The sequence below is a fragment of the Gossypium arboreum genome, chromosome 11 (assembly GCF_025698485.1).
Source record: "Gossypium arboreum isolate Shixiya-1 chromosome 11, ASM2569848v2, whole genome shotgun sequence".
Taxonomy (NCBI): domain Eukaryota; kingdom Viridiplantae; phylum Streptophyta; class Magnoliopsida; order Malvales; family Malvaceae; genus Gossypium; species Gossypium arboreum.
Window position 1 is genome coordinate 9848754 of NC_069080.1, and position 25989 is coordinate 9874742.

The window sequence follows — 25989 nt, forward strand, 5'->3', positions numbered from 1 at the left end:
GGAGATCTGCGCTAAAACAGGGGAAACACCCAAACAGAGAGAAACTAATAATAATAATACTAATAATAAGATTGGCCTTGGGTCAACTCCAAAAGGGCTGTCCTACGTCCCCTTTCTCACACCAAATCTTTTTCACCCATTTCTGCAGACGACTCATCGTTGATTGTACATACAAATTACCCAAAACAAAAAAAGCCTGAACAAGCAATACATACCCCTAAGTTGGTCAAAAAGTGGACTTTCATTGAGTCCTTCCAAAAGTACATAAACAGTTTACAGCAAGCACCCAATGTTTAAGAAAGGATCAAATACATTAATAGAATTAGATTCCAATGAATCATTGTATAAGAATATAATGCTATTTATGTACAAAATGCAAGCAATAAAATTGAAGAGACTTAGATTCCAATTCGGTAACAAAATTTGTAGCTGAAATCATTTAAACTACAAGGCTAAGTTTCTAATCAACAGTGAAAAAGTTGAAGGTCAGCCCTCGTTTTGGCGACTATTAAGATCGAAGGACTCAGATTTTCTACAACTTTTCACCCTCAAAAACCCGTACAATTTCTTGAACTCCTTAACCGCATTTGCGCCTTCTTTACAGAAAACCCCGCTCGGTTCGCCAATTTCCTCCACCGGTTTCCTCGACCCATTCTCACACGACCCTAGTCCGAGATTTAAAGCCCCCCTCCCGTCACCGTCCGTCTGCAATGCGTTGATGACCGTTTTCAAAGCCCGGCTAGGCGAATTCCGGTTGGCGATCATTAACTCTCCAATCTCAGCGGGGCTTAAACTCGCCCCGTTTTGGAAAATCTCCTCTACCCGCGGGAACAGCTTATGATCCTTGAGCCCTAGGTAACTATTGGCCAGCGTTTTAAAAGCCGTGAAATTACATAATGGAAAATGAATATGAACATCAATCCTTCCCGGTCTAAGAATAGCCGGGTCAACGTGATCTTTGCTGTTCATTGTGAAGACCATGATTCTTTCTTCGCCACAGCTGGAGCTTAAAATCCCATCCATGAAACTTAAAATTCCTGGTAAACTCACGGCCGTTGATTTCTCTGACAAATACCTGTCGAGATCCTCGATAACGACCAATGATTTGGTGGTTGTTTGTAACAAGAGAAATTTAAGGTCTGAATCATCAGAAACTTTGGACAAATCAAGGTCGTACACATCGTAACTCAAGAAATTAGCCATGGCTGCGATAAAGCTTGATTTCCCAGTACCTGAAGGACCGTAAAGGAGATAACTCCGTTTCCAAACGCGACCCAGACGATGATAATACTGTTTGGCTTTCGCGAAAGAATAGAGATCGGATTTGACTTTGTTTTTAAGGTCCGATTCCATAGCTATCGTTTCAAACGATGAAGGATGCGTGAAAGGAACGGATCTCCACCGTTCCTTTCGATCACCCTGATAATCAACGACGTTCACGTAAAGCTTCAGTCCTCTTTTCTTCTCATCGAATTCATCGGAAACCGAGTGGATGTGTTGGAGATAAGGCCGGAGAACCCTTCGTTTGTCAACTTTTCGAATCTTTAACACCAAAGTTTTATCTTGATTAATCCAGGAAATCTTGGCACCCAAAAAATCGTCCTCGATTATTTGGTTTGGGTCGAGATGAAGGACGATTTCATTTGGTTTTTTGCCAGTGAAGAGATTCGTGAAATCGGAATCTTCAATGAAAGTGAGAAAATTCAGATAAACCAAAACCTTGTGATAAAGTTGGTTTCTCTGCATGCCTTCATTGAACTCTGGGACTTTGAAGAACTGGTAGACATGGAAACAATCTTCAATGGAACGCCATTTTTTCTTCACGATATAAATCAATCCCGTTTTTATCAAAACAACCCGAAGAAGGAACAGCAAAATACAAGTTAACAACAAGGAAAACAATAGGAAAAATAAATTATAAAGAATCGCCATTGTTTACAAGAATCTATGGGGGAAACCTAAAGGAGGAGGAATTTAAGGGTAAAATTTCATCTTGCAGATAACAAACATGTTTTTTTTCGGGAAAAAGAACGAAGAGAAAATACGAAATTTAAGAAAACGGAGAGGTATAGGGATGGGCGGATTGGGGAATTTATGAGGGCCAAAGTGGTGAATTTATGTAAATAAAATTCTCGGCCAGAGACAATTACTTATTGGCATGTTTGATGGGTCAAAAACTCGAAAGAGAAAAGGATTTTAAGTCTGTTTAATAATACTAGGTAGTGTATATTTGTAGGAATTAGTAGATAAAATAAGAGATTGAGCACAAATTCACTTAGGATGCACCCTACTTTGTGAGGAACAAGCAAGATAAAATATACGAATTGGCCTTTGTTTATTATGCTTATCATCGGCCCTAACAAGGAGTCCCAGTCTAACTACATACTTTGCCTTGTCTCCACACGATTTGGCCAAGGAAAAAAGAATAAAAGTAAACATAAATAAATATTAAATTTATCCCCACCCCCTGCTTATTATTTTAGCTATTTTGGTGGCCTTTGGTTTGCCAAAAAGCAATATTGGATTCATTAAACATATAAATCTTCTTAACAGGATTGTTATTTGGTATTTGACGAAATATTAGGCATGATTCGTTCTTAATTGCTATTCTGTTTTGTATTTCTTAATAGGATTGTTATTTGGTATTTTTATAACATAACTCTCCTTAATTTTATAAGCAAGATAAAAAATCATCATATATCTTTATTATACCATACGCCCTTGACACTACGATGATTTGACGATGCGTCTTTCTCACAGAGACTATCATAAAGGTTTGACAACACAACATTGTCTTTGTCTCTCTAGAGAAGCCCGGCTCACGCCCTTGGCCAAACAATATATCTTTTAAGAGTCACATTATCCACAAAAGATGTATTAGAAAGACGACATTCATCAATCCATCACATCCAACAACTCCCTTCATTTTGTCTTTTTAAGTCGAATCCTATGATTCCTTTTGTCGACATTCGCCACTCTATCATGACAACTATACTTAATAGGTGAGACCCATGCTTGACCTCATTCTCCCCCTAAATATCCCTTCAACAATCGAATAGGGGAGAGAAAAAACATAGACAACCTTACTCTGCAAAACCTTTAGCTCACAATTTCACTTGAAACATAAAAAAAAGGGGTAATTTTCCACACCTCCATGATGTGAACCACTCCAAACATAGCAGCTCGCACTCTCTACGGTGTAAATTGCCATCGAAAACCCCAAGATTTTTGTGTTGTAATTATAACACCCCTCGTCCGACTCGATTGTTATGACACACGGTCTGCTCCAAGGGTGTGTTGAAAGGTCGTGTGTCCCCTGCACCTAAAATTTCTAAGTCAGTATGCATGATAGTAGACACACGGGTAGAGACACGGCCGTGTGTCTCAACCGTGTGGAGGACACGGCCTAGCATACGGACGTGTGCCTTGGCCTGTGCCCTTAAATGAATGATGACGTCATAAACAGAATGTCCAGGTTTTTGGACACAGGTGTGTCTAAGCCGTGTGAGGGACACGGGCGTATGTCCGGCCGTGTGAAAACCTCTGTAGGTTAGAAATGAAAAATAAATTCTAGAAATTCCACATGGGTATGGGACACGGGTGTGTCCCAAAGCACACGGGCGTGTACATTGCCTCCACAAGAGCGTGTGAGGCTTAAACCTAGGAATTTTCTTAGAATTTTCCTAAGTTCTCGGTTTAGTCCCAGATTACTTTTAATGTATGTTTTGGACCTCGTAGGTCCGTGATAAGGACAATATGATTTTGTTTGATCGATTTTAATTTGGAATGAAATTTTATGACCCGTATTTTCTGGAAATACCCTGTTTATGTTCGGTAATGCCTTGTACCTCGTCCTGGTCTCGGGTACGGGTAAGGGGTGTTACAAGCAATTTTAGTAGATTTTAATTTTTTTTATATAGTTTGGAACAACCCGATTTTTTTAGTGGTGTCGAAAATAGTGGTTTGAGGACACCAAATATGGCAAGTAAGTTCGTAAATATTATTATTTAATATTTACTAGTCAAATATGGTTTTAAAAAGGTTTTTGAATTGGTAATTTGTATTTTATAATGATTTATTAGGTCAAATAGTTTTAGAAAGTAAAGTATCAGGACCTCGTTTCTATAAACCGAGTCGTAAATATTTTTATAAATATTTACGGAGTGTCATAAATGTGGTATTAAAGTTTAGTTGAAAATTTTTAATGTTTCGATAGTTAATTAATTAAAAACGGATAAATTGAAAACAGTGCAAAACTTGCTAATTATAATATTTAAGTGACTAAATGGCTTGATTAATAAATGAGGGAGGACTTAAGAAATAAATAAACCAAAATTAAAAGGTGAGGCCGCATATGAAGGAAAAATAATAAAATAAAATGATTCAATGGCAAAATTGTAATTTTGATGATTGAATTTAAAGGTTTTCTAGAGATTTCTTCTCCAATTTTCAGCCAAAAATAGCCATAGGAGAGAGTTTAAGCTGGTATACTTTTGCTTCATGTGAGCTCAATTCTTACTAGTTTCTTGTAATTTTTATGTTTTTGAAATTGTCACAATTAGGTCTAACTAAACTATACATTTGGTTTTTATTTTATTAAAGATTTTAGAAGTTTCCATTGATAAATATTAGATGTTTTTATTAATAATGTGGATTTAGAGCTTTGATTATGTTGTATGATGATTTTATAAAGTGATTTTGTTAAATATTGATTTTAGGATTAAATTGTGAAAAGGTTAAAATATTAGGGTTTGATAGTAAATTTTGGATTTATTAGGGTTGTATGAAGGCCTAGAATATATGGATAAATTATTGATTTAAAAATTAGTTAAATTGATAAATTAACTAATTAAGGGATTAAATTGTAAAATTGTAAAAGTTGGGATAATTGTGTAAATTTTAAAAAATTGTATCAATTGTAAAGTGAATTGGAAATGAAATATATACTAATAAGTGAGTACTTTTATATTCTAGATCAAGATCCCGTAAATATTCGTGAAAAAGGAAAAACAGCGGAATAGTCCCTAAACTTTTACAATTACTACAATTCAATCCAGGTAAGTTCGTACGGTTAAAATTTTATATTTTTATAAATTTTATGAATGATATTATGCATTTATTCTATTGTTGGAAATGAGTTGTTGTTGGAATTATAATATTAAATTGGATATTCAGTTTGAATGGAACGCAGGATTTGAGTACATTTGTATTTTGATGTATGATGGTATTGGAATAAGACAACGATATTTTTCCCAAGTAAATCAGGGTTCAGCATTTGTTGTGAACTCTTGTGTTTCACTTTCTGTTTAGTTCTTACAAAGCTTCTGTTCAGCTCTTATGAGCTTCTGTTTTTCAGCTTTTGAGCTTCTGTTGGCGTATTCGAGAGGACCAGCTCTTATGAGCTTCTTTTGATGATGTACTCTTATCCGTAAGTCGTTCTTCGAATAGAAAAATTTCAGTAAGGTGATTTATTTAATGAATTTGAAAGACATGTTATTTATTTTTGTATTGATTTGAATACGAATGTATTTATCAATTAAAGTTGTGAATGACAGGGGGTTGACATGAATGATTTTATTTGTTTGACTTGTTATAGTGGGCCGGTAAGGTTTTTGTTTAACCCGTCGAACTTACTAAGTTCCATTAAGCTTATTTATATTGTTTAATGTCTTTGTAGATTTTCAAAAAGTTGGATGATCGGATCAGCACTCAAGTCACACTATCTAGCTTATCTCTGTAGTTTTTAAAACCTTAAATACGGTTTATATGGCATGTATAGGCTTTTGTTTGATTTTCGTCAAAACTTAGCTTATGTAAATATTATGAATAATATTTTATTTATATAACCAACTACACATTGATATGAAATTAAGGTATGATTGTGATGTTAGTATAAGTGACATATGTATGTACATAATTGAGTTAAAGTGAACTTCAGTAACTTGGTTAGGTAGGTTAATTAGGTAAGTTTGGATACTTGGTTGACAAGTTTTAAGTTGTCATATGAGGTGCCTAAGGGCATATTGGTTGTATGTGGTGATAATACATGTTTACGACATAACTTTAGCTTGTGTTGAAGGCCTTGTTATGGCTGGTTGATGTGCAATTTGTTGAGGCTAGGTTGGTGTCAATTTAGGTGAGAAATATGGCTTAGAAAATGGCCTATTTTCATCCACACGGGTAGAGACACCTGCGTGTATCTCAGCCGTGTGTGACACACGGCCAGGCTCTGTGTCTCTTGTATCTTTTAGGAATGCAAGTCAATATGCTCACACGGCCTAGCACACAGGCGTATGACTTGGCTGTCTGACACAAGTTAGAGAGTTACACGGGTGTGGACACGAGCTTAGACACAGCCGTATGTCCCTACTTCGCATGCCACACGGCCTGAGACACGGGCGTGTCTCCTGACCGTGTGAGTCACATGGCCTGGCCACACAGTCGTGTGACCCTTGCAGTGTTGAAAATTTTAAATATTTCTAAAAAATTCTTTGAGTACCCGATTTAGTCCTGACTTGTTTCTAACACGTATTTTGGGCCCCGAGGGCTTGTATAAGGGACAATATGTTTGATTTCGATTGGTTTCTGACATGAATGTTTTATTATATAAAATATATGTTTATTGATCTGTAAACTCGGGTAATGCTCCGTAGCCCTGTTCCAGCGATGGATACGAGTTAGGGGTGTTACATAGTTTTTAAATAAAAGAACTAAAATTAACATATCTATACAATAAATAATGGCAACACATGCAATATGTACGAAATTAAAATAAAAATAGTTTAATTTGTGAGTAAAAGAAAATTGAAATATGTAAATACATTATACTAGGAATATTAAATCCACTTCAATTGTTTATCATGGTATTGTTATTTTTTATAGCATGTCAAAAAGTTGTCAAGTTAGTGAAAAGAAAATTCAATATTAATAATATATTTTTTAACACAAAGGTGTGTTAAAATGACCGTGTTTTAAACCAACTCGAGGACCGTTAAACACGGGTTCAATCCCTAGACATGTTAATACTAGTTATTTTATTTAAGAACTATAAAAATTATGAAAATATAAAAAGACCATTAAAATGATAATAGTAGTCATTTAATAAAATGATATATTAATCAATTTCTAACCGAGTTGGTATCCGAATAACCCGTAACACCAACATAATTATGAATTTTATTAATAGTATAGATTATTCTATTTAAAAAAAAAGTCATGATAAAGATGTCATTTTCTTATCCTTTAATGGGTTTTATCAATTTTTAAAGTTTATGCTTTACCTCGATTAATGATTTAATTGATTTTGGTTTGCACATATAAGAAAAATGATCTAATACCAATGTTTTTAAATTGGATCGGTCGTCAAATTAATTAAACCAGTATCTGTTTATTTAATTGGTTTGAAAAAATATTTAAAATTCAAAAAATAATAAAAATAAATCCAAAATTTATTATTATGCATATTATTTTCAAACTTTGATGAAAATAGAAAAAAATGTGTACAATTTAATATAAATTTTAATTTTAAGTGGTTATAATTTATAGTCATGTTTAAATATTGTGTTTTAAAAGTTGAAATAATTTTTTGTATTATGCTGTTTTAAGAAAGTAAAAATTATGATGATTTATTTTACATTATTAAAATAATGAATAATAAGAAATAAAATATACAAAAAATTACAATATGTTTTAAAAAAGTATGATAGTTTATTTTACATTATTAAAAGAATAAGTGTACAAAATTTTTGTTAAAGTTGTATATTTTGTTTCCTCAACTCAAAAGTGTTGAGTTAATTGTTTTGTTAGTTTTAAATATATTTTTAATATTGATGTGATTTAAATCATTTAGAAAAACTTAGTGATTAATTTTTAAAAAAAAGTGTTTAGGAATGAAATGTTCTATTTTCATATTTTTTGAAAACATAAAATTTTCAAATTTTATTTATTTAAAATTGATATGATAAATATAATAATTGAACTTAAAAATAGTCTAAATGTGATTGAAATAAGCTATCCAATATGATAATAATAATAAAAAAAGAAGAAGCAAAAGTAATACAAATTGTATTTGCAGACTGATTTTCTGTTTCTAGATTGCAATCAAGAAATTAAAAATTATGATTATGTAGTAATTTGGGGAAAGAGAAATGGTGTTCATATAAACTGCGTCAAATTAGAGGTAAAACATTAAAATCGGATTTCAATAAATGGATTTCCATATGACAGTTTGAAGAAAAATCTTCCAGGAAATTTGAAGGAGTTATAATTAATATTTCTTTTAAGATGAGGAAATAATGAAATTCTTTTTATCATTATACCATCAACTTTGTTGAATAATATTTCTTACAAGATGAGGAGAGCAAAGCAAATAATAATAATTTTAGGTGGGATATTGTATTAAATATTATTTAAATCATAATTATTTGATCAATTACCAATCATATTTAACTCAATTCTACTTTGATCAATCAAATTAATAATATTGTCGTAACTATAAATTTATACTCATTACCAAAAGAAATGATGAATTTTTACTAATATTCAACCAAAACTAACTGTTATATCCTTATAATATTCTCACTTGAAAATACCCTCATCAATATTTTTTGCTTAAATTTTGGGTGAGCATGGCAGCAATAGGAAAGTTTCAAAGAGAGAAAGAAATAAAGTGGCCAATTTCCAACCTAACATATGGAAATCAGTTTTGTTGAAATCCATTTCACTCTTCACTGTCAATTGGTTGATATCTTAAAAAAGAAAAATCCGCTTTGATTTGGTGTAATTATACATATGAAATTTAAATTTTTATTTTGATTTTATTGATCACAATGTATGTAATATATCAACACAAAATAGTGTTAACTTGATAATATTATTAGTAATTTGTGAAATTTGAATCAAATTAAAATTTAAGCACAAAATTAAAGTCCATGAATCAAAATCTATAATTTTTATTTTATCCCAATCTAAAAGTTGCATTACTTTGATAACTTTATGATTTTTATATTAGTTTTAATTTATGTTCTGAAATGTATTTATTTATACATAATAATTAAAAATTAAAGTTTTATTTAATTGTAAAACCATTCATAATTAACAAAGTTAAATCTACCCTTATAATAAGAATCAATAGAAATTCCCAACTACTATAATCACTTACCCTTATAATAAAACTTTCTCCAAGACACTCAAAAAACTGTACACCATATGCAACATTCAACTGTCTTTTTATAGGTTCTGTTCAGGTAAACATTATGTTGCTTTGATAAGACCTTACCTTTACTTTTAAATGGTTGGATTTTATCTTGAATAATTATCCCAATCAGATAGCCTCTCCAAACATATCCAACTTTCTCTACTTCTGAAGCTCCCAAACGATATTAAAAATTAATCCACTAGAGCTGATTTATTGATAATAAGAAGTTAATCAAAATTATCCTAAGTAAAATATTACCAACAAACTCTCTACAATTTAATTGTTTCAATATATTATTCCAAGAAATAAATATTATACTATTTAAACAAGGAATAACACAGTAACATCCTAAATAGTTAAAAAGTACCAACAATTTTATTATGAAGATGATAAATATAAAATTTGATATAATAATTAAATATGATTTTGAATAAAATGATAAAGCTGAGCATGTATAAATATTTATCTATAATTTATAAATTATTCTCAAGATAATATTTAAGGAGTTTTGTTAAATCCTCCACAAAAATAAGTTGATACAATTACTTATGAAAATGATATTATTTCAATTTTAATATGAGGCTAAAAAATATCCATCACTAGTTTGAGTTAATATGCATGTATTTTGCTGACTCTTAAAATGTAGAATATTAGGCTTCACAATAACTTTTTTATTTTTATTTTATTTTATTCGTCAGCAAAACGATGAAAATGAAGGGGTTGAGGAGACGAGTATGGCAATTCAAAGGATCCCACAGCCTCTGGACTCAAATCTGTGAAACATGTGACGTAAGATGAAGCAGTGAGCAGTCGTTACATATCGATGGATCCCCGTCCATAGGTTGCTTGGCTCTTTTCACACCTCATCTCTATTTCATGCAGTCCACTCATGGGTTTTATGGGTTCAGCTTTACTTTTGATCCCACAACACCCCTGTTTTCCAGTTTCCTCCTACCCTGTTATTGTACCTGGTAGAGGAGGGTATATGTAATGTGATATTGTAATGCTGAAAGTGAAATATGAGGAGATTGGGAAATTTTGAGATTTCAGATGGTTGTGGCTACAAATTTTGCCTTGCAATAATATCATGGATGGATCCACCAATTAACTAGATTTGAGGCAAAATAATATCTATCACGGCGCCCCCATCAATACATGACAGGGTCGGTAACCATTTTGCAATGTGCCAATATTTTTAATGTCTTTCCAAAACAAATTTTGTATTGAAATTTCGATGCAACCAAATTGGGGGGAAATGAGTTTTGTGGTTTAAGGATTAAAAACAGCTCTTTTAACTTAAAAAAATTACTCAAAAAATTTTGTATTTAATTAACTTGTTTAGCTACTAATATAATAACATGATGTAAAAGTTTATTTCTTACGTATGTATTACAATAGTTGGACATAAAATAAAGAATAATTAGTACAAATTTAAACTTGAAATTAGAAATATAATAATAATTCTAGTAACAAATAAGATCTCTTCAAAATAAACAAAAAATTTCATTCTCTTTGCTAAAAAGTTCAAGTCATAAGAGTGACTAAATATTACCGATTAAAATAATTTATTTCTAACTCCTATACTAAAATATGTGAAAAATAATACTCCTACAAAATGTGATATTAGTGATTAAAAATGTATCAATTAAGTTTTTGACAATTTGTTTTCATTGTTGATTATTATTGTGTTGATGTAATTGTTAACCATCGTTAAGTCATCTATCATGATGCTGATGTGAGAAATGAAAAATTCATTATTTTTATAATTTAACAAATTTTAAATATATTTTAAATATTTTAGAAATTTTAAAAAATTCAATCTAGAATGAATCTTGATAACTGTATGTCCAGGTTCAAATGAACTTGGACATTTATTTGTTTAAATTCATTTTGACTTAGTTTTTTAAATATATTTTTTATATATTTTGTGAATTTTTATTTTGATAATGTGGATTGCCATGTTAACATCATGATGACTAATTCAATAGAATATTATTAGTTAAAAGACTTAATTGATTATTTTTAATGTCTAAATACTTTTTTTTGAACAATGTCTAAATTCTTAATTGAATATGTTTTTACAAAGAAATTGTAAAAGTTTAATGGGAATTTTATCCTTAAGCGTAAATGATATATATAAAAAAGATTAAATTATTTTTTTGGGTTTAAGCTTGATAACTTTTTTACATTGGGGTTTAAAATTTTTTATTCAAGTTAGGTCTTGAATTTGGTAATTGTTTTCATGTAGAAGTTTGACTTTTTATTTTGTTCAAATTAATTCTTGAAATTTCTAAAGTTTATGCTTCAATGTGGAAAGAATTACCAAGCTTAGGGATTAACTTAGATAAAAAAAAAAAGAGTTCAAGCCATAATATGAAAACAATTGTCTAGTCTAAATCTCGATTTAAAAATAATTATCAAATTCAAAGTTTAGATTTAAAAAATTTAAAGTAAGAAAAATTATCAAATTTAAGTTTGGATTAATAATTTAAACCCTATAAAATATAATTTTTTACCGCTCCGCTCCTGTTATTTGAGATTTTAATCGGTAAGAGAAACCAAGTAGGAAAGATGAACAAGCCTCATTGATATGGGTTTTTTCACATTAGAAATTAGCAGACCCAGAACTCATATTTATTTTCAGCCTAATATTTAGAAAAAAATATATAAACAGCGTACAATAAATAAATTACTTTAAATCTAAAAATGATCAAAGGGAAGGCGGCTGGTGAAAATATATGGGTGTAGGTGTTTTTTGTACAGTACTACACTGCGGACTTCCATTTGAAAATAATTTTAAAAATAATTTATTTTCATGAAAAAATTAATTTTTTGTATTTGAATGGATCTATAGTAAATTACTTTATATTGTTTAACAAATATCTTAAAATAATAAATAAAAGTTATTTTCAATTAAATAAATATATATTTGAAATTTTCTTATCTTTTTATTATTTAATTAAATTTATTTTATATCTATAAATTTATATTTTACATTATTTTGCATATATTAAAAATATTTTGTTAAATTTAGGTTTATTTTATTTTTAATTATATGATTACCAAGTGAGTATTTTTATTTAAAATGTGATATCAACAAAATTGACAAAAAATTTAACAATGTCAATAATTGAATTTGATTTCCAAATCTAAAAAGTAGCGAGACTAAATTCTTGAAAATAAAAGTCTGAAACTAAATTACAAATTTGCATAGACTTATTACCTATTTTAACCTTTATACTACAAAATATTTATTATTAATATATTTATAATTGTAATAAATATTTATTATTAGAATGTTAATATATTGAATATTTTCAATAATATGTGAAGAATATTATTTAAAATTATTATTTTAAAATAAAATTGAAATACTAAATATTTTTGAAATAATAAATTATATTAATAATTTATTATATGAGTAAATATAAATAATTAAATATGTATGTTTAATAATATTAGAAAATATAATATTTTATATTAATATTTTAATAATTTTAAATATTTTAAAAATAAAAATAAAATTTATTATCAATATAATAACATTAATTTTGATTTAAATTAATTTTATATAAAAATAAAATTAGCTATAGAGGAGTTATGCTTTTTAAAGGGTAAGTTATTTTACAAGAAAAATGACTTAGGTTTCGTTTGTTTCACTAAAAATGAGTTCTGGGAAATGATTTACTTTTCTGAAAAAGCTAACATTTTCTGGTGTTTAGATGAATCTATGTAAAATATTTTCTATTGTTTGGTAGATTTCTTAAAATATTTCATAAAAGTTGTTTTCAATTAAACAAACATACATTTGAGATTTTCTTATTTTTTTATTGTTTAATTAAATTTATTTTTATCTATAATTTTATATTTTACATTGTTTTTGCATATATTAAAAATACTATGTTAAATTCAGATTCATTACAACGTTATTTTTTAATCACATGACTACTAAGTGAGTATTTTTTATTTAAAAATGTGACATCAACAAAATTGACAAAAAAAATTAACGATGTCAACAATTGGACTTGATTTTCAAATTTGAAAAGTAAAGGGACTAAATTCTTGAAAATAAAAGTACAAAGACTAAATTACAAATCTGTGAAGTGTACATAGGCTTGTGACATATTTTTACCTTTATACTACAAAACATTTATTATTAATATATTTATAATTGTAATAAATATTTATTATTAAAATATTAATATTGAATATTTTCAATAATATCTGAATCATATTATTTAAAATTATTATTTTTAAAATTTATTATTAAAATAAAATTGAAATATTAAATAATTTATTAAAATAATAAATTATATTTATTATATGATTAAATATAAATAATTAAATATGTAATAATATTGAAAAATATAATATTTTAAATTTTTTAAAATAAAAATAAAATTTATTATCAATATAATATTAGGCTTAATTTAAGTTAATTTTATAAAAAAATAAATTTATCTATAGGTAAACTCTTTTTCGAGAAATGACTTACGTTTTTCAAAATGGTAAATCATTTTACAGGAAAAAAGGTTTATTTTATCTTAACATGTAAGTCATTTTCTATTAACCAAACTATTTTTTGTGAAACAAACACAAGAAAATGCAGAAAATATTTTCCGTAAAACTTTTTACATGTAAACAAACGATAATTTTACATTAATCTATAAGTTATTTTCTGTTGATTAAGCTATTTTCTGTGAAACAAACACAAAAAATATAAAAAATATCTTCCATAAAATATTTTAAATATAAACAAATAGACCTAAATATAAAATGAAAGAGGAAAAGGAAGAAGAGAAGGTTGGGCTATAGGCTTCTGGGCCTGCTTGAGAAAACAAATCCGCAACCCTTACTCCTATTGAAACCCACATATTGGGGCTTTGCCAAAGTTTTGAAGAATCTATATAACGATTGATGCTTTTGGCAAGAAAATGCTGGCGTGGATTCATCATGGAATGAACTGGTAGCTAGAATCTTCCTGTGGAATGTCCCCAACATGATGGATCTGGACGCTTCTAGCGGTTTTCGGGTTTAATTTAGCATTCCTTTACTAGAATATTTGAAAATGTCCTTTTTATTTAAACGTTCTCAAGAATAAATTTTTATTTTATATATAATATTATTAAATAAAAATACATACTGAATTCATTGGTCTTATGATATAATCAACTTAAATTGTAAATATTTATTTATAGTTTGATATATAAATATAAAATTTAAATACCTTTTAGACAACTATTATAATTTATTTATAAAATTTAATTTTAATATATAAATCATATTTTAATATTAAAATATAATCATTACGAATTCAAATATATAATTATATATCTCCAATATAAATATTAAATAATATATTAAATCATAAATATGATTTCAACTCAAATGAGTGTTTTTCAAAGTTTACATTTGAATTTTAAAATAAATTAAAAAATCTATTTAATATTTTTAAGGTTTTATTTCTCGTTATTTTTTTAAAAGTATTTTTAAAGTCATCTACAATACAAAAGTGTTTTTGGAAATAAAATGATATTTTTAACTTTTATTTGTAATTTAATATATTTTATGTAATATTTATATTAAGTATATAATTATTTTTATTAAAATTTATTTCAAATATATAAAATTTTATATTTATATTTAAAATATTTATATTTTATCATATCTAAATAAATATTTTATTTCAGAGAAACACTTTAAAAATATTAAACAATTAAATTTTATTCAAAATCAATTTATCAATAAACTGGCCTAAGACTTGAAAAGAAATGCTTTTAAAAGTAAACGGTGAAGACGGCATCAGTAATGTGAAGCTGAATACAGCCCAAGTGGTAAAAGGGTTGTGGTGTCTCTCACTGACCTAAAAGGTCAGCAAATCAGAACACAAAACGTCAGCAAGGCAGAATACGTCTACAATCTCTTGTTTCTTATCTTTTTCTATAGGACATTGTTGGTATGCATACCTTTTCCTCCCGTTTCTCTGCCTGGCCGTCCTTGAAGACAAGAGTCAGAGAGCATGGCAACCACACTCAGCCTCCTGAAATCCCCCTTATTACCCCAAAAGCCTCACTTTCTACAATCTAAACTCCCCCTCCTTTCTAACCCCACAAAGCAATTTATCTGCAATGAGTCTTTTAACCCTCCAAAACTCTTCGCTGAGACTGTTCATCACCTAAAATCAGCTTCTCTTCCCCTTACAACACTCGCATTTCCCTTCTTATTTGACGCCAAGGTATGCAACTCTTCTTCACTTTCTTTGTTTTAGATAATGAGCCGTTTTCTTTTTGGAATGTCTTTTTAATGTGATTTTGCATGGAATAACAGGATGCTCTTGCTGTTGGTGGAGAGTTTGGGATTTTGGAGGGTAGAAGTTTTGCACTTGTACACCCCATTGTCATGGGTGGTCTCTTCTTTTACACTTTGTGGGCTGGGTATTTGGGTTGGCAATGGAGGCGAGTGAGGACCATCCAGAATGAGATTAATGAACTCAAGAAACAAGTGAAGCCCACTCCTGTTACCCCTGAAGGGAAACCAGTGGAAGCAGCTCCATCTCCCGTGGAACTCGAAATTCAGAAACTCTCTGAGGTTTGCTTTATTTGCAGCCAAGCTTTTATGTAGTTTTAACTAGCGTATCCCATCCCAATTTCTGTCACAGAATTCTAAAGCAAATGCTGTGTGATATTCGCTGATTTCTTCGTCAATGCAGTTGATGTTAGTAGTTTATAAGGGTCGTGGCTGTCACTAAATCCCACATCCTATAGGAAAGTTAAAGACTAGACACAAGTCTTATATTATGAAAGTTGTCTTTTGGGGTCACATTTCTTACATTGCGTGTAAAAGTTGCTATATACACAGCACAGCTCTTACACAGTTCTTACATTATATGTAAAAGCTAACCGAGATGATCATGACCTTGCGAAGTTAGGTTGGAACATAGAGGATGATAGATACTAGCTTGAATAATACCGAATCCTATTTACCTCTTTGTAATGACTGATGCTATTCATCTTTAAATAAATGAAATCTTTTTTTTTTCTCACCCTCAAAAAAAAAAAAAAAAAATCATCTTACACATTATGTCATTTTAACTAGTTCTACTTGGTGTGTCGAGGGCTTCTTAGTGCAAGTTCTCTAAATGCCTCAAGCCCTCTTATTTTCTTAACTTTGTTTTGGTCTTTCTTGTTTAGATCTCTAATTTTCTAACAATTGACACAATGAGATTATAAAGCTTAAAACCTCAAAGGGTAAATCTAATTGGCAATAAGTAGTAGACATGCTCAATTTGAATACAAGGTCATCAACAAACTTTTAACTTTGCTAATGTGCGAATCTGTGGGAGACAATGCAACATAGCTATGCCTTGTACGTGTGAAACTATCTGTTCATTTGTGATTTTTCAGGAGAGGAAGGAGTTGCTAAAAGGGTCTTACAGGGATAGACACTTCAATGCTGGATCAATACTGCTAGGATTTGGGGCTCTTGAGGCTGTTGGTGGAGGTGTCAACACATGGTTTAGGACAGGAAAGCTTTTCCCAGGTCCCCATTTATTTGCTGGAGCAGGTACACCTTTCGATTCTGGGTTCGCTCTCACAAAATATGTAATGCAAAATAGGAAATAAAAAATTTATGTAGCTGAACTCAAGATTTGAAGTGTAGGAAATGAATCCACCTTGCTGTCTTGGTGTTTGTTTTGCAGCCATTACAGTGTTGTGGGCTGCAGCCGCGGCCCTAGTACCTGCTATGCAGAAAGGGAGTGAGACTGCCAGGAGCCTTCACATTGCCTTGAATGCAGTTAATGTTATACTTTTTATTTGGCAAATCCCCACAGGTATAGATATAGTTTTCAAAGTTTTTCAGTTCACTAACTGGCCTTGATCTTGAACTACAGAACTTGCAAGAATTACCTCTCTTGCCTGCTACCTTGTGAATTTTATCTGCTTAGGGGTATGTATCGTCAAAACTTGCCAATCAGGCATATGATGAATTAAGTCAAAGCAGTTATGTTTCTTGTGCTACAATCTATATTGAAATTGATTGATTTTTGTCTGTTAAATATTTGTTCAGTTTCAACTGAATGATGTAGTAAAAAAGAAATAAACACCAAAAACAAATTGTTTGCTAGTTCTGAAACTTTCTATGTTTGCAAAGCTTTAGAGAGTGCTCACTATGACAAATACAACCCGTGACTTAAGTCCTTGAATAATATGAATTAAAATTAAGAACCGAGTCTAACTCAGGCTTACTAAAACCCTTGAGTTAACTCGAACACGATTAAGGGACTAAGCTGAAACCAACTTTTCAAATTTTTTAGAAAAATACCTATTTTGAAGGAAAAGTACGGATGCATTAGGGTAGGTATCAATACCGTTTTGACATTCTGTCAAATCTAGAACATTAAACACTTAATGAAGTACCAATACTTGTTAACAAAGTATTAATACTTGCTGGGAGTTTTACCAAAAATGACCATTTGAAACTAATTCATACCATGCTTAATTTAAGCTCATTCAGGTCATGTACAAAAGATTAAATTCCATTGTAATAGCTATACACCATGGTCCGCCATATACAAAATTTTAAAACGAGAAACCACTTAAATCAGCCAGTAATCGAACCTATACTACCCCGATATGAACACATTACAAAACAACAAAATAGGCTCACAAAAAGAATTTGGCCCGGAATCTGGTTGCGTCCCTCCCATAAATCTGAGTGCAGAATGGTACCTGAAATTTAGGAGACTAGAAACCAGTAAGTTCAACTATTGAAATAAACCTCCTACGATATAAAATACAAACAAATTTTCTCTAAAACCGTTCGGTGTAGTTGTAACCCTTGTACATGTTATGAACATCATCACTTAAGTATGATCCAAAAGTTTGAGTGTTGACATTACGTTACGTGATGAAACCAAGTGGATGCACAACCACATACAAACAAAGATTTAATAACCGTTATTAATTAAGTTCTTAAACATTTTTTAAATTAAAATTTAATAGCGGCTGAACTTTACAATTTAATCTTGTACTAATATTTATAATTTTCTCGATTTAATTACTTAATTGTTCATTGATATAGACTTCCTAAACCTTTCTATTCATAATTTTACTAACTTGATTTACGGAATTGGACTCCGAAATCACATTTTCCAACATTGTCTAAAAATTGAATTGTTTACACTATGATTCGCTAATAAAGTTGCAACTCATTCCTATACTTTGAACTATACCTGAAAACTTAGAGGTAGATTGATGAATACAATTCAGTTTTGCTTATAATTTTTGCACTCACAAATTGTTATGGATTGAACAAATAAAGTGGTATCACTTTCTCATCCTAATTAACCTAAAGAAATCACCGATTTATACATGCATATAAGGCTTGTACAAGTACAATCAGTATCATTTAAGTTCACTGAAATAGAGACCAAAAACTTTTCAATAAAGTGTCTATTTAGCGGAGGTTTTATCATTAAATTCCTTCGAGATCAAATTTAAAGACTAAATCCAATTGTTGTGTAAAGTTGAGGAGATGTTATTGTTTAAATTGCAAATGATTTTGCGTTTGAAAATGATTAGGAAAGGAATCAATAGTGTTTTATTGGTGGCCTTGCGTTTCAAGGAATGGAAACCGGTATGCTAATTCGGTACTTGGATCACATGATTCAAGTGCTTAAATGAATTGAGAAATAGGACAAGTCGATATCAGAGAATTTGTATACGAAGAAGCTATATTGCCGAAGCCTGTTATTATGTGCATTTGGAGGCTCAATGGAAATAGAATAGAGAATTGACAATTAACCTGCAAAGCATATGGCAATATGGGTTTTGACATATTTATTAGTTAAGTATTTTGTGTTGTGCTTATACTGCGCCACTACTTGATCAACTTTTTTAGTAAGATAACATTATTTAAAAGATGGAGAACTCAACTTTGTAAAACTTGTGGTGTTTTACGCCCAAGCTGCACGAATCTAATATGATATGACCTCATGCTAGAAATTAATTACAGGGTTTATTAAAAAGAAATATTCCCAGGTCCCACCATAAGAATTCGTTTCTTCTCTTTTGCGACAAGGCTAAACACCCTCTAATTTTCTTAGTTACTCAAGTCAAACAACTGGGTACATACAGTAATATTAAAAAACCCTGTCCCCGGAGGATCATGAAAACCACCAAGGTGTGTGTTCTTAAGCAATATCCACAAGCAAAGTCAGAAGGAAGCATCAATTTTTCTGGTGCAATTGCAAGAATCTTAGTTAAGAATTAGCTGTCTGAATTCTAAGTGGGACATAAAGAATCGTTGAACAAGTGTTTGCAATGTGAATCGTTAAGAATATATATATGGTAAGTGCAAGAGCAAATATATGCCACCCAGCTCATTTACGCAAAAAGGAGCGGCAGCAGTGATCGTGGGAGAAAGTAAAACGACTGCGGCTTCAGCAAATGCATAAGAAAATGAACACTGTACAAAATTAAACATGCAATGTATTTCGTTCGAAAAGAAAAAAAGAAAGGTCATGCAATGTATGATAAAGGATTTCTTTTTTCCTTAAAAGTGTTACTGAAACTGATCAATAATCTTTAATGAATTCCACGGCCCTGATTTAAGAATAATTTCCATATCTGCAAGGAATGGAATTAAAATTGCCTTGTTGGATGAGCAATTGAAAATGGTCCAGTCCAATAAGATCAGTTACCTAAGGGATTCCAAACTTGAAACGACATCTTTTAAAAAGAAAATTCATTTTCTATGGGCCGTGGTTAAAATGACTGCAAAAAAAATTCTTACTGCAAGTTGTTAACATTGAGATTAAAGGGGTAGATATGATTGGAACGGGGAGTCGGCAGAGGAGTCTGCAGAAATTAAGGTTTTGAAGTGGATGAATCCCCCAGCAGGCAATAGATTCTGCCTTGAGAAAAAGAAAATCTTGTAAACTACTCCATTTGATACCTACCGTAAGATATTAACTTTTGTCAGCTCAGCTGTTATGTATACTATTAGTTGCTATTGTCCGATGCCTTTCTTTGTCTCTATGGTATGGGTTTACGGCTCGGGACATTTTTTCGTGATATATTTTCCTTTTTTTATTTTTATTTTTTCCTTTCCTCCAAATTCCTGTTTATACTTGAACCTGGATTAGTATATAAGCACATTTGTGGTAGCCATTTGTGTATGTCTCCATTCTTTCATCATTTCTAGTTCTTATAGTTTTGCAGGCTTTGATCTTAAAATCTTTTCGAAACTCTCCCAATTATGTCGAACCAACCAACTCGTCCATGGTTTCGTTTAGCATCCATTTCAAGACCAGCACCCCAAGCACCTACTCCAACACCTGAACCCGCGGCCGCTTCAGCCCCTCAACGATCTGCCACTATTCGACCTGCATTCAGACCTGTGGGTGGTGCTTCTTCTGTTCCAACATCACCTGTTTCTGTTGGTAGAACATCTCAGCCGTCTTCCCCTTCTGATAGAAAAGAAGCTAGTCCCAAAACTGCTTCAGTGCCTAATTCCCCGGTGAAAACCTCGCCAACTGCAGCGAGGCCAACAACTTCTCCACCGAAACAAACCACACCTGCGTCATTGCCTTCTTCTTCAGCCAAGCCAGTGGCAACTACTGCCTCTGTTCCAACTTCTCCAGCCAGGACAGTTGCAACTGCTGTCTCTGCACCAACTTCTTCTCCAGCCAAGACAGCCCCAACTACAACATCGGTGACAAATTCCACAACCCCAAAACCTGCCCCCTCTATGACCACTACGAATCGTGTGGCCAGCCCCAAAGCGTCAACAATACCAACAGTCAAACCTGCCATGCAGTCTCCAGTTCAATCGACAAAGATCAAATTGCCAACTGCTCCACCACCTTCACCTTTGACTCTCCCACCTCCCCAGTTGAGAGGTCAAGCTGAGCTTGAACCCAAGATCCCTGCTGAGGCAGAGCAAAAGACTGTGCTCGTTCAAAAGATGATTGAAAAGCCCAGGGGGCTTTTTGGTGCCCCTGAAAAGGATGTTGGTGACATTCGCGACCCCAGCATTCATGGAAAGAAAGAACCGTCCAAGTATGGTGACACGAAGGAGAAGGGTAATGGGAAGAAATTCCCTTCGGATTCAGAGGATGCCGGTATGAGGGTCATAACAATTGCTGGTGAGAACAAAGGTGCTTTCATGGAGTTGATCAAGTCACCCCCGAAGAATGGTTTTCAGGGCAGTCCTCATCGGTTGGCGAATTCTTCTAGGATTGGAAGCGACGGCACTGACTACCATAGCTACAGCAGCAGCGAGGATGGGGATGGGAAGATGAAGGGCAAGAGCAACGGATCAAACACAATGCCTATGAATGCATTTATGAACAGCAATGTGCAAGGCGTTAATAACTCAATTGTCTACAATTCTTCATGCACTCACCATGACCCTGGTGTTCACCTTTCCCTCCACCGAAAACCAACCGCTGGCGGATTCCATGTCAAGGAGCGCACCAATGGCTACAACAGCTAAAGAAAGAAAGAAAAAGAGCAAGACATCAAGTGGGATTTAATTACCTTGGTTTATTTTAATTAATTTAGGCTACAGTACTTGTGTTTTTGAGAATAAACAATAATATCTGTAATCTGAGTGATGGCTAAAGGGCACATGGATTCGGATTCTTCATTACCATTCGTGGTGCCTGATTGAAGAAGCTCCATGTCCAGGCCTTTTTAATATTGAGAAGTATGCTAAATTCCGAGTGTAATAAAAGTGGAGCATTTAAAACATTGTGTTTGCAATTCACCAATTGGCCTCATTCTAAACTTTTTGTCAACCACCAACTTACCATATTCCATCCATTATTAAACCCAAAACCAAAATGAATAAGTTCCATAGGCATGCATGCATATCTAGGGGAGGGCTTCTTGTTTTTTATGCCTTCGGTTACACCCTTCTTCCAATTGGATGAAACAGATTGTGCGTGTGCATCCCAATATTTCTAGTCCCCAAGTAAATCATTGGATGAAACAGAGGATACATGTCTGTGGGTTAGGCCTGGTTGGAGTTGGGTGAATGAAAGTGCTTTTGTTGTGTCCACTTAGACCCGAATTATGACCAATGTTTTCGTAATCCAAATATGATATGGCTTAGCTAACACATAATTTTTTCTTATTGAAAAATTATTAAATTAAAATCATATCTGTAATTATTGGCCCAAACTAAAAAAAAAAAAAAACCTTCACAGCGAACTCAATTACATGAAGGCTACGTTTATTTGTTAATAAAATATTTTTCGAAAAATAATTTCTGAAAAATAATTTACTTTTCTAGTATTTGGACGAATCTATGTAAAATATTTTTGTTATTTGACAGATTATCTGAAAATATTTTTCGAAAAAGCTATTTTACATATATTAATAAATTTATATTTTAAATTATTTTTACATATATTACAATGATTTATTTATAAATAAATAAATCAAATTAAATATATAATAATACTCAATTATTAAACTAAAATATTAACTTTCATAAATTGAAAACAACCAAAGCAACAAAATAGAGCTAATATGTCAATTATACAATAGTAATGATCAGTAGTATGTGTTAATTCATATATTTCCACATCAAGCTAATAAGTTAATTATACAAATACAATGATCAGCAGTATGGATTAATCCTTGTATGTCTTTTATTGAGTGGAAATATTGTAGGCCTTTATCAACCCATCCAACATTTGCACAAGCAAAAAGAACCCAACAATAACAAAGTGCCTATAGCAATATCAACCAACACCAAAATATCCAATATCCAATATCAAACTAACAAAACAGTGGCTATACCAGCACAAACTCTGTACTAATACCAACCAAATCAAATATCCAATATCAAACTAACAAAATACCGAAGCTCTTCGCTTGCTTCTAATTTGCAACTGATTCTTGTGTGCTTACAGGATCTCCACCAGTTTGGGTTTCCTATTTGGTGATTTCAACTTCACTGAAGAGCTTGCAGTTGATGTCCGACCTGACTATGTTGTATTTGATCTCAATCCAGACTGAAAATTGTAAAATTATAGCGAGGTAAGTAGTTATAAATTAGCAGAAATTGAAATATTGCTAAACTAAAGTGAAACTCTTTAACTTGTAAGTTGTTCTTCTGTTAGAGAATGTTAAAGTGAAACTCACATATGAATGAACATCACAAACTATTATGTCTACTGGACCTAAAGTTTAGCTTGAGTCATGCAATCATGTACGCAAGTTCTGAAGTGCGAATTTCCTATATCCCCGGACAGCGGCCTCAAAAGTGTATAATATCTAAAGTAAATTTCAATCATACTGACCTTATAGTGATGGTAGCAGCACTAGACCTGACTCCTCTTCCAAATAATACCAAGTGGCATTCTTAAGTTTTAAATTAAGCGAATGAATTCAATCAGCTAAGCTAACTACATAAAATGGCTTCCATAAATATTAGGTAATCTAAGTCAAAGCTAGTAAATACCTTGACTTATATCAACAGATGGTCTCCGTTCTTTCACCCACTGGTAGCTTTGTGGAAGCCTCCATCCTTTAGATTTCATCAAGAAAGCTACTACAATAGCTGGTGACCTGTTAGAAAGAATATAATCATCCTCACTAGCCACACCTGAGCATTTTTGCCTCAATGCTAGTCGATCCCCCCTCCCCAATTAAAAGAAAAAGGAGGTATTACACACATACAAAGCAGGTAATCTCCTATTTGCAAAAACATACCTGGGTGTAAGGCATCTTATAGAGAAAGATTCAGGGGTGAGGTCCAACTAGGTTCTTCCATCGTAGTTTATATGCAAAATCCTATTTTCAGCATTCAAATTTGAATTTTCGTTCTTGTATAATATAAGATAAAAGAGAAAGAGGAAAACACTGCTTCAACATGCTCATGTTTGTTTTAGTATGCATTACTTGGATAACAAAAGAATAGAGCAGTAAAATAAAAATCAACCTATTTTTTCCTGACATGCAGTGAACAAGGACTCGAGCTTTATCCCTCTCACATTGCTCTGGAGAAATGAACCACATGTCATAATATACCAACGATAATATAAAACTATGCAACACGTCAACTCGAAGAGTCTGAGCTATTGTTCGTGTATCTGCAAGCAAAACTCTCCAACTTCCATTTTTAACTAGGTTAATGAAAGGGCATCATGAGCAGAGCAAATCACACAAGATTATGAAGTTGGAAAAAGTGATTGAGATGTAAATAAAATATTTCAGCAAGGTTTCAAATTTGTGAACATGCAGAGCCCCTAGGCAGCATATATATTTAATTCTGCCCAAAGAGGGAATACCAAAGTCATGCACAAAAGAGGTGATACCAAAATTAACCTTTACTGCAAACTGAAACTTGATAATACAACACAAACATTCCGCATCTAACAATTGTACTGCATCATCAAATATGAGTATGACTGCAGATTATGACTGACGGTTAGGGGTAAGCATATTTGATGTTTTATAAGTTTAATTAAAAGCATATTTGGTAAAACCCACCACTAATTCAGCACAAAAAACAAATGGGTATTCGACAGCATAAAAATACAGAACCAAAATGATGGCATACCTTAAGCAGTTTTTCAAGAACAAGAAGAAACGAAAATGATAAAGAAGATAAAGAAGATGCCATACCTTAAGCCAAGAGAAGATATGCGACGGACACAGCTTAGGAAAAACGGAAGAGATTATAAAAGATGAAGAAAGGAAGAAGTAGAAGGAGGAAAGTTACCTGATGAAGAAGGAGAAGGGATGAAGAACGGAAGAAAGAAGGAGAAAGTAACCCGGTGAGAGTTGGAAAATGTCTTACAGAAAAAAATTTCGTAAGACATTTTCCCTAAAATGAATGAGATTTTAGCCTTGTTTTGGAAAATATTTTATCCAAACACTGTAAAACCAAGAAAAAATTTTCGGGAAAATGTTTTCCTGGCTTCCAAACAGAGCCGAAGTTTCAAATATTTCAAAGATGGATAGATTTTAGCCTCCTCAATAAGATAGAAGATGCAAATGATACTTACACAACAAGTGAAAGCAAAATGGCGTGAAGATTGAGAAGAGAGCCAAAGGTTGAAGGCTTGTTGGCTAGTGAGTGTTCGGACTTTAGACATGAGATTGAGAGATAAGGTGGAGATTTGAGGCTTACAGGATTAGCCACTACAAGTAAAATGGTTTAAAATATTTTTAATAAAAAAATGGTTAAAATAAAACTAGAACAATTAAATATATAGTATTTTATCAAACTATTAGTGGAGCTTTTTATGGTTTTGTAATATGTGTCTATTTTAATTTATTTTTAATGTTTATAATATTCCCTATAAGACTTTCACTCTAAATTTTTTTAATTTTATTGACCGTTTTCCTTAAAACTATTATGCATAAAACATTTTATTAAGATGAGATTAGACTCATATTTTGAATTCTTTTGTGTAATTTTTTTTTATTTGAGTTTATCTAAATTCTTTCAATAAGTAGGAACCAGCGCGGATTTAATACGGAGGAGTTTATACATTTTTTTTATAATTTTGTTTTAACCAATAATGAAAAAGGATGTTAATCATGGAGCCCAAAGTAAACTTGGCAATTTTTCTTCAGAAGTAGTTTTGGATCGGGTGCTTCTTTGGGCTTCGAAATCCATTGCAATAGCCCTGTTTCTGTTTAGCCCAAATAGACATATAACGTGAAAAAAAAAATCATGTGTCACCTTTTAATTGGATGGGATTATGAATGATGTGGTGAAAAATGTCTATAAAATAATTTCTCTTGTATCAGACTTTAACATCATCTGTC

At 31.6% G+C, this 25989-nt stretch overlaps 4 protein-coding genes across 9 annotated transcripts; 2 read left to right on the top strand and 2 right to left on the bottom strand.

Moving 5' to 3' along the window:
- Positions 1-292: 292 nt before the first annotated feature.
- Positions 293-2491, bottom strand: LOC108472978 (AAA-ATPase At2g46620-like). Its single transcript, XM_017774545.2, has one exon. It carries the CDS (start codon positions 1930-1932, stop codon positions 487-489), a length of 1446 nt encoding a protein of 481 aa, XP_017630034.1. The 5' UTR covers positions 1933-2491; the 3' UTR covers positions 293-486.
- Positions 2492-14992: 12501 nt separating this feature from the next.
- Positions 14993-17252, top strand: LOC108471010 (uncharacterized). Its single transcript, XM_017772566.2, has 4 exons — positions 14993-15431; positions 15524-15784; positions 16600-16759; positions 16896-17252. The coding sequence occupies exons 1-4, from the start codon at positions 15216-15218 to the stop codon at positions 17072-17074; spliced, it is 816 nt and encodes a 271-aa protein (XP_017628055.1). The 5' UTR covers positions 14993-15215; the 3' UTR covers positions 17075-17252.
- Positions 17253-20198: 2946 nt separating this feature from the next.
- LOC108470961 (uncharacterized) lies at positions 20199-21949 on the top strand. Its single transcript, XM_017772500.2, has one exon. The coding sequence runs from the start codon at positions 20456-20458 to the stop codon at positions 21692-21694; it is 1239 nt and encodes a 412-aa protein (XP_017627989.1). The 5' UTR covers positions 20199-20455; the 3' UTR covers positions 21695-21949.
- An 885-nt stretch (positions 21950-22834) lies between these two features.
- LOC108474248 (uncharacterized) lies at positions 22835-25361 on the bottom strand. Of its 6 annotated transcripts, XR_008273855.1 has the most exons (6): positions 25221-25356; positions 24838-24934; positions 24152-24209; positions 23923-24003; positions 23672-23778; positions 22835-23222 (listed from the first exon to the last, which is right to left on the bottom strand). XR_008273855.1 is itself a non-coding variant. In XM_017776194.2 (4 exons), exons 1-4 carry the CDS (start codon positions 25032-25034, stop codon positions 23143-23145), a joined length of 345 nt encoding a protein of 114 aa, XP_017631683.1. In that variant the 5' UTR covers positions 25035-25361; the 3' UTR covers positions 22835-23142. The 6 variants fall into 6 exon arrangements, 1 of the variants encoding a protein (XP_017631683.1); XR_001869882.2 differs by lacking the exon at positions 24838-24934 and having other exon boundaries at positions 24935-25359; XR_001869881.2 differs by having other exon boundaries at positions 24838-25359.
- Positions 25362-25989: the final 628 nt, after the last annotated feature.

Bases quoted from the DNA above. Each gene is read 5' to 3' on its own strand.
- LOC108472978 (XM_017774545.2), bottom strand. From the start codon at position 1,932: ATGGCGATTCTTTATAATTTATTTTTCCTATTGTTTTCCTTGTTGTTA.
- LOC108471010 (XM_017772566.2), top strand. From the start codon at position 15,216: ATGGCAACCACACTCAGCCTCCTGAAATCCCCCTTATTACCCCAAAAG. The intron at 15,785-16,599 runs GTTTGCTTTATT...GTGATTTTTCAG, and splicing joins AAATTCAGAAACTCTCTGAG to GAGAGGAAGGAGTTGCTAAA. The intron at 16,760-16,895 runs GTACACCTTTCG...TTTGTTTTGCAG, and splicing joins CCATTTATTTGCTGGAGCAG to CCATTACAGTGTTGTGGGCT.
- LOC108470961 (XM_017772500.2), top strand. From the start codon at position 20,456: ATGTCGAACCAACCAACTCGTCCATGGTTTCGTTTAGCATCCATTTCA.
- LOC108474248 (XM_017776194.2), bottom strand. From the start codon at position 25,034: ATGTCTTACGAAATTTTTTTCTGTAAGACATTTTCCAACTCTCACCGG. The intron at 24,210-24,934 runs GTAACTTTCCTC...TCATTTCTCCAG, and splicing joins CCCTTCTCCTTCTTCATCAG to AGCAATGTGAGAGGGATAAA. The intron at 23,779-24,151 runs GTTGATTTTTAT...TCTTTCTAACAG, and splicing joins TGCATGTCAGGAAAAAATAG to GTCACCAGCTATTGTAGTAG.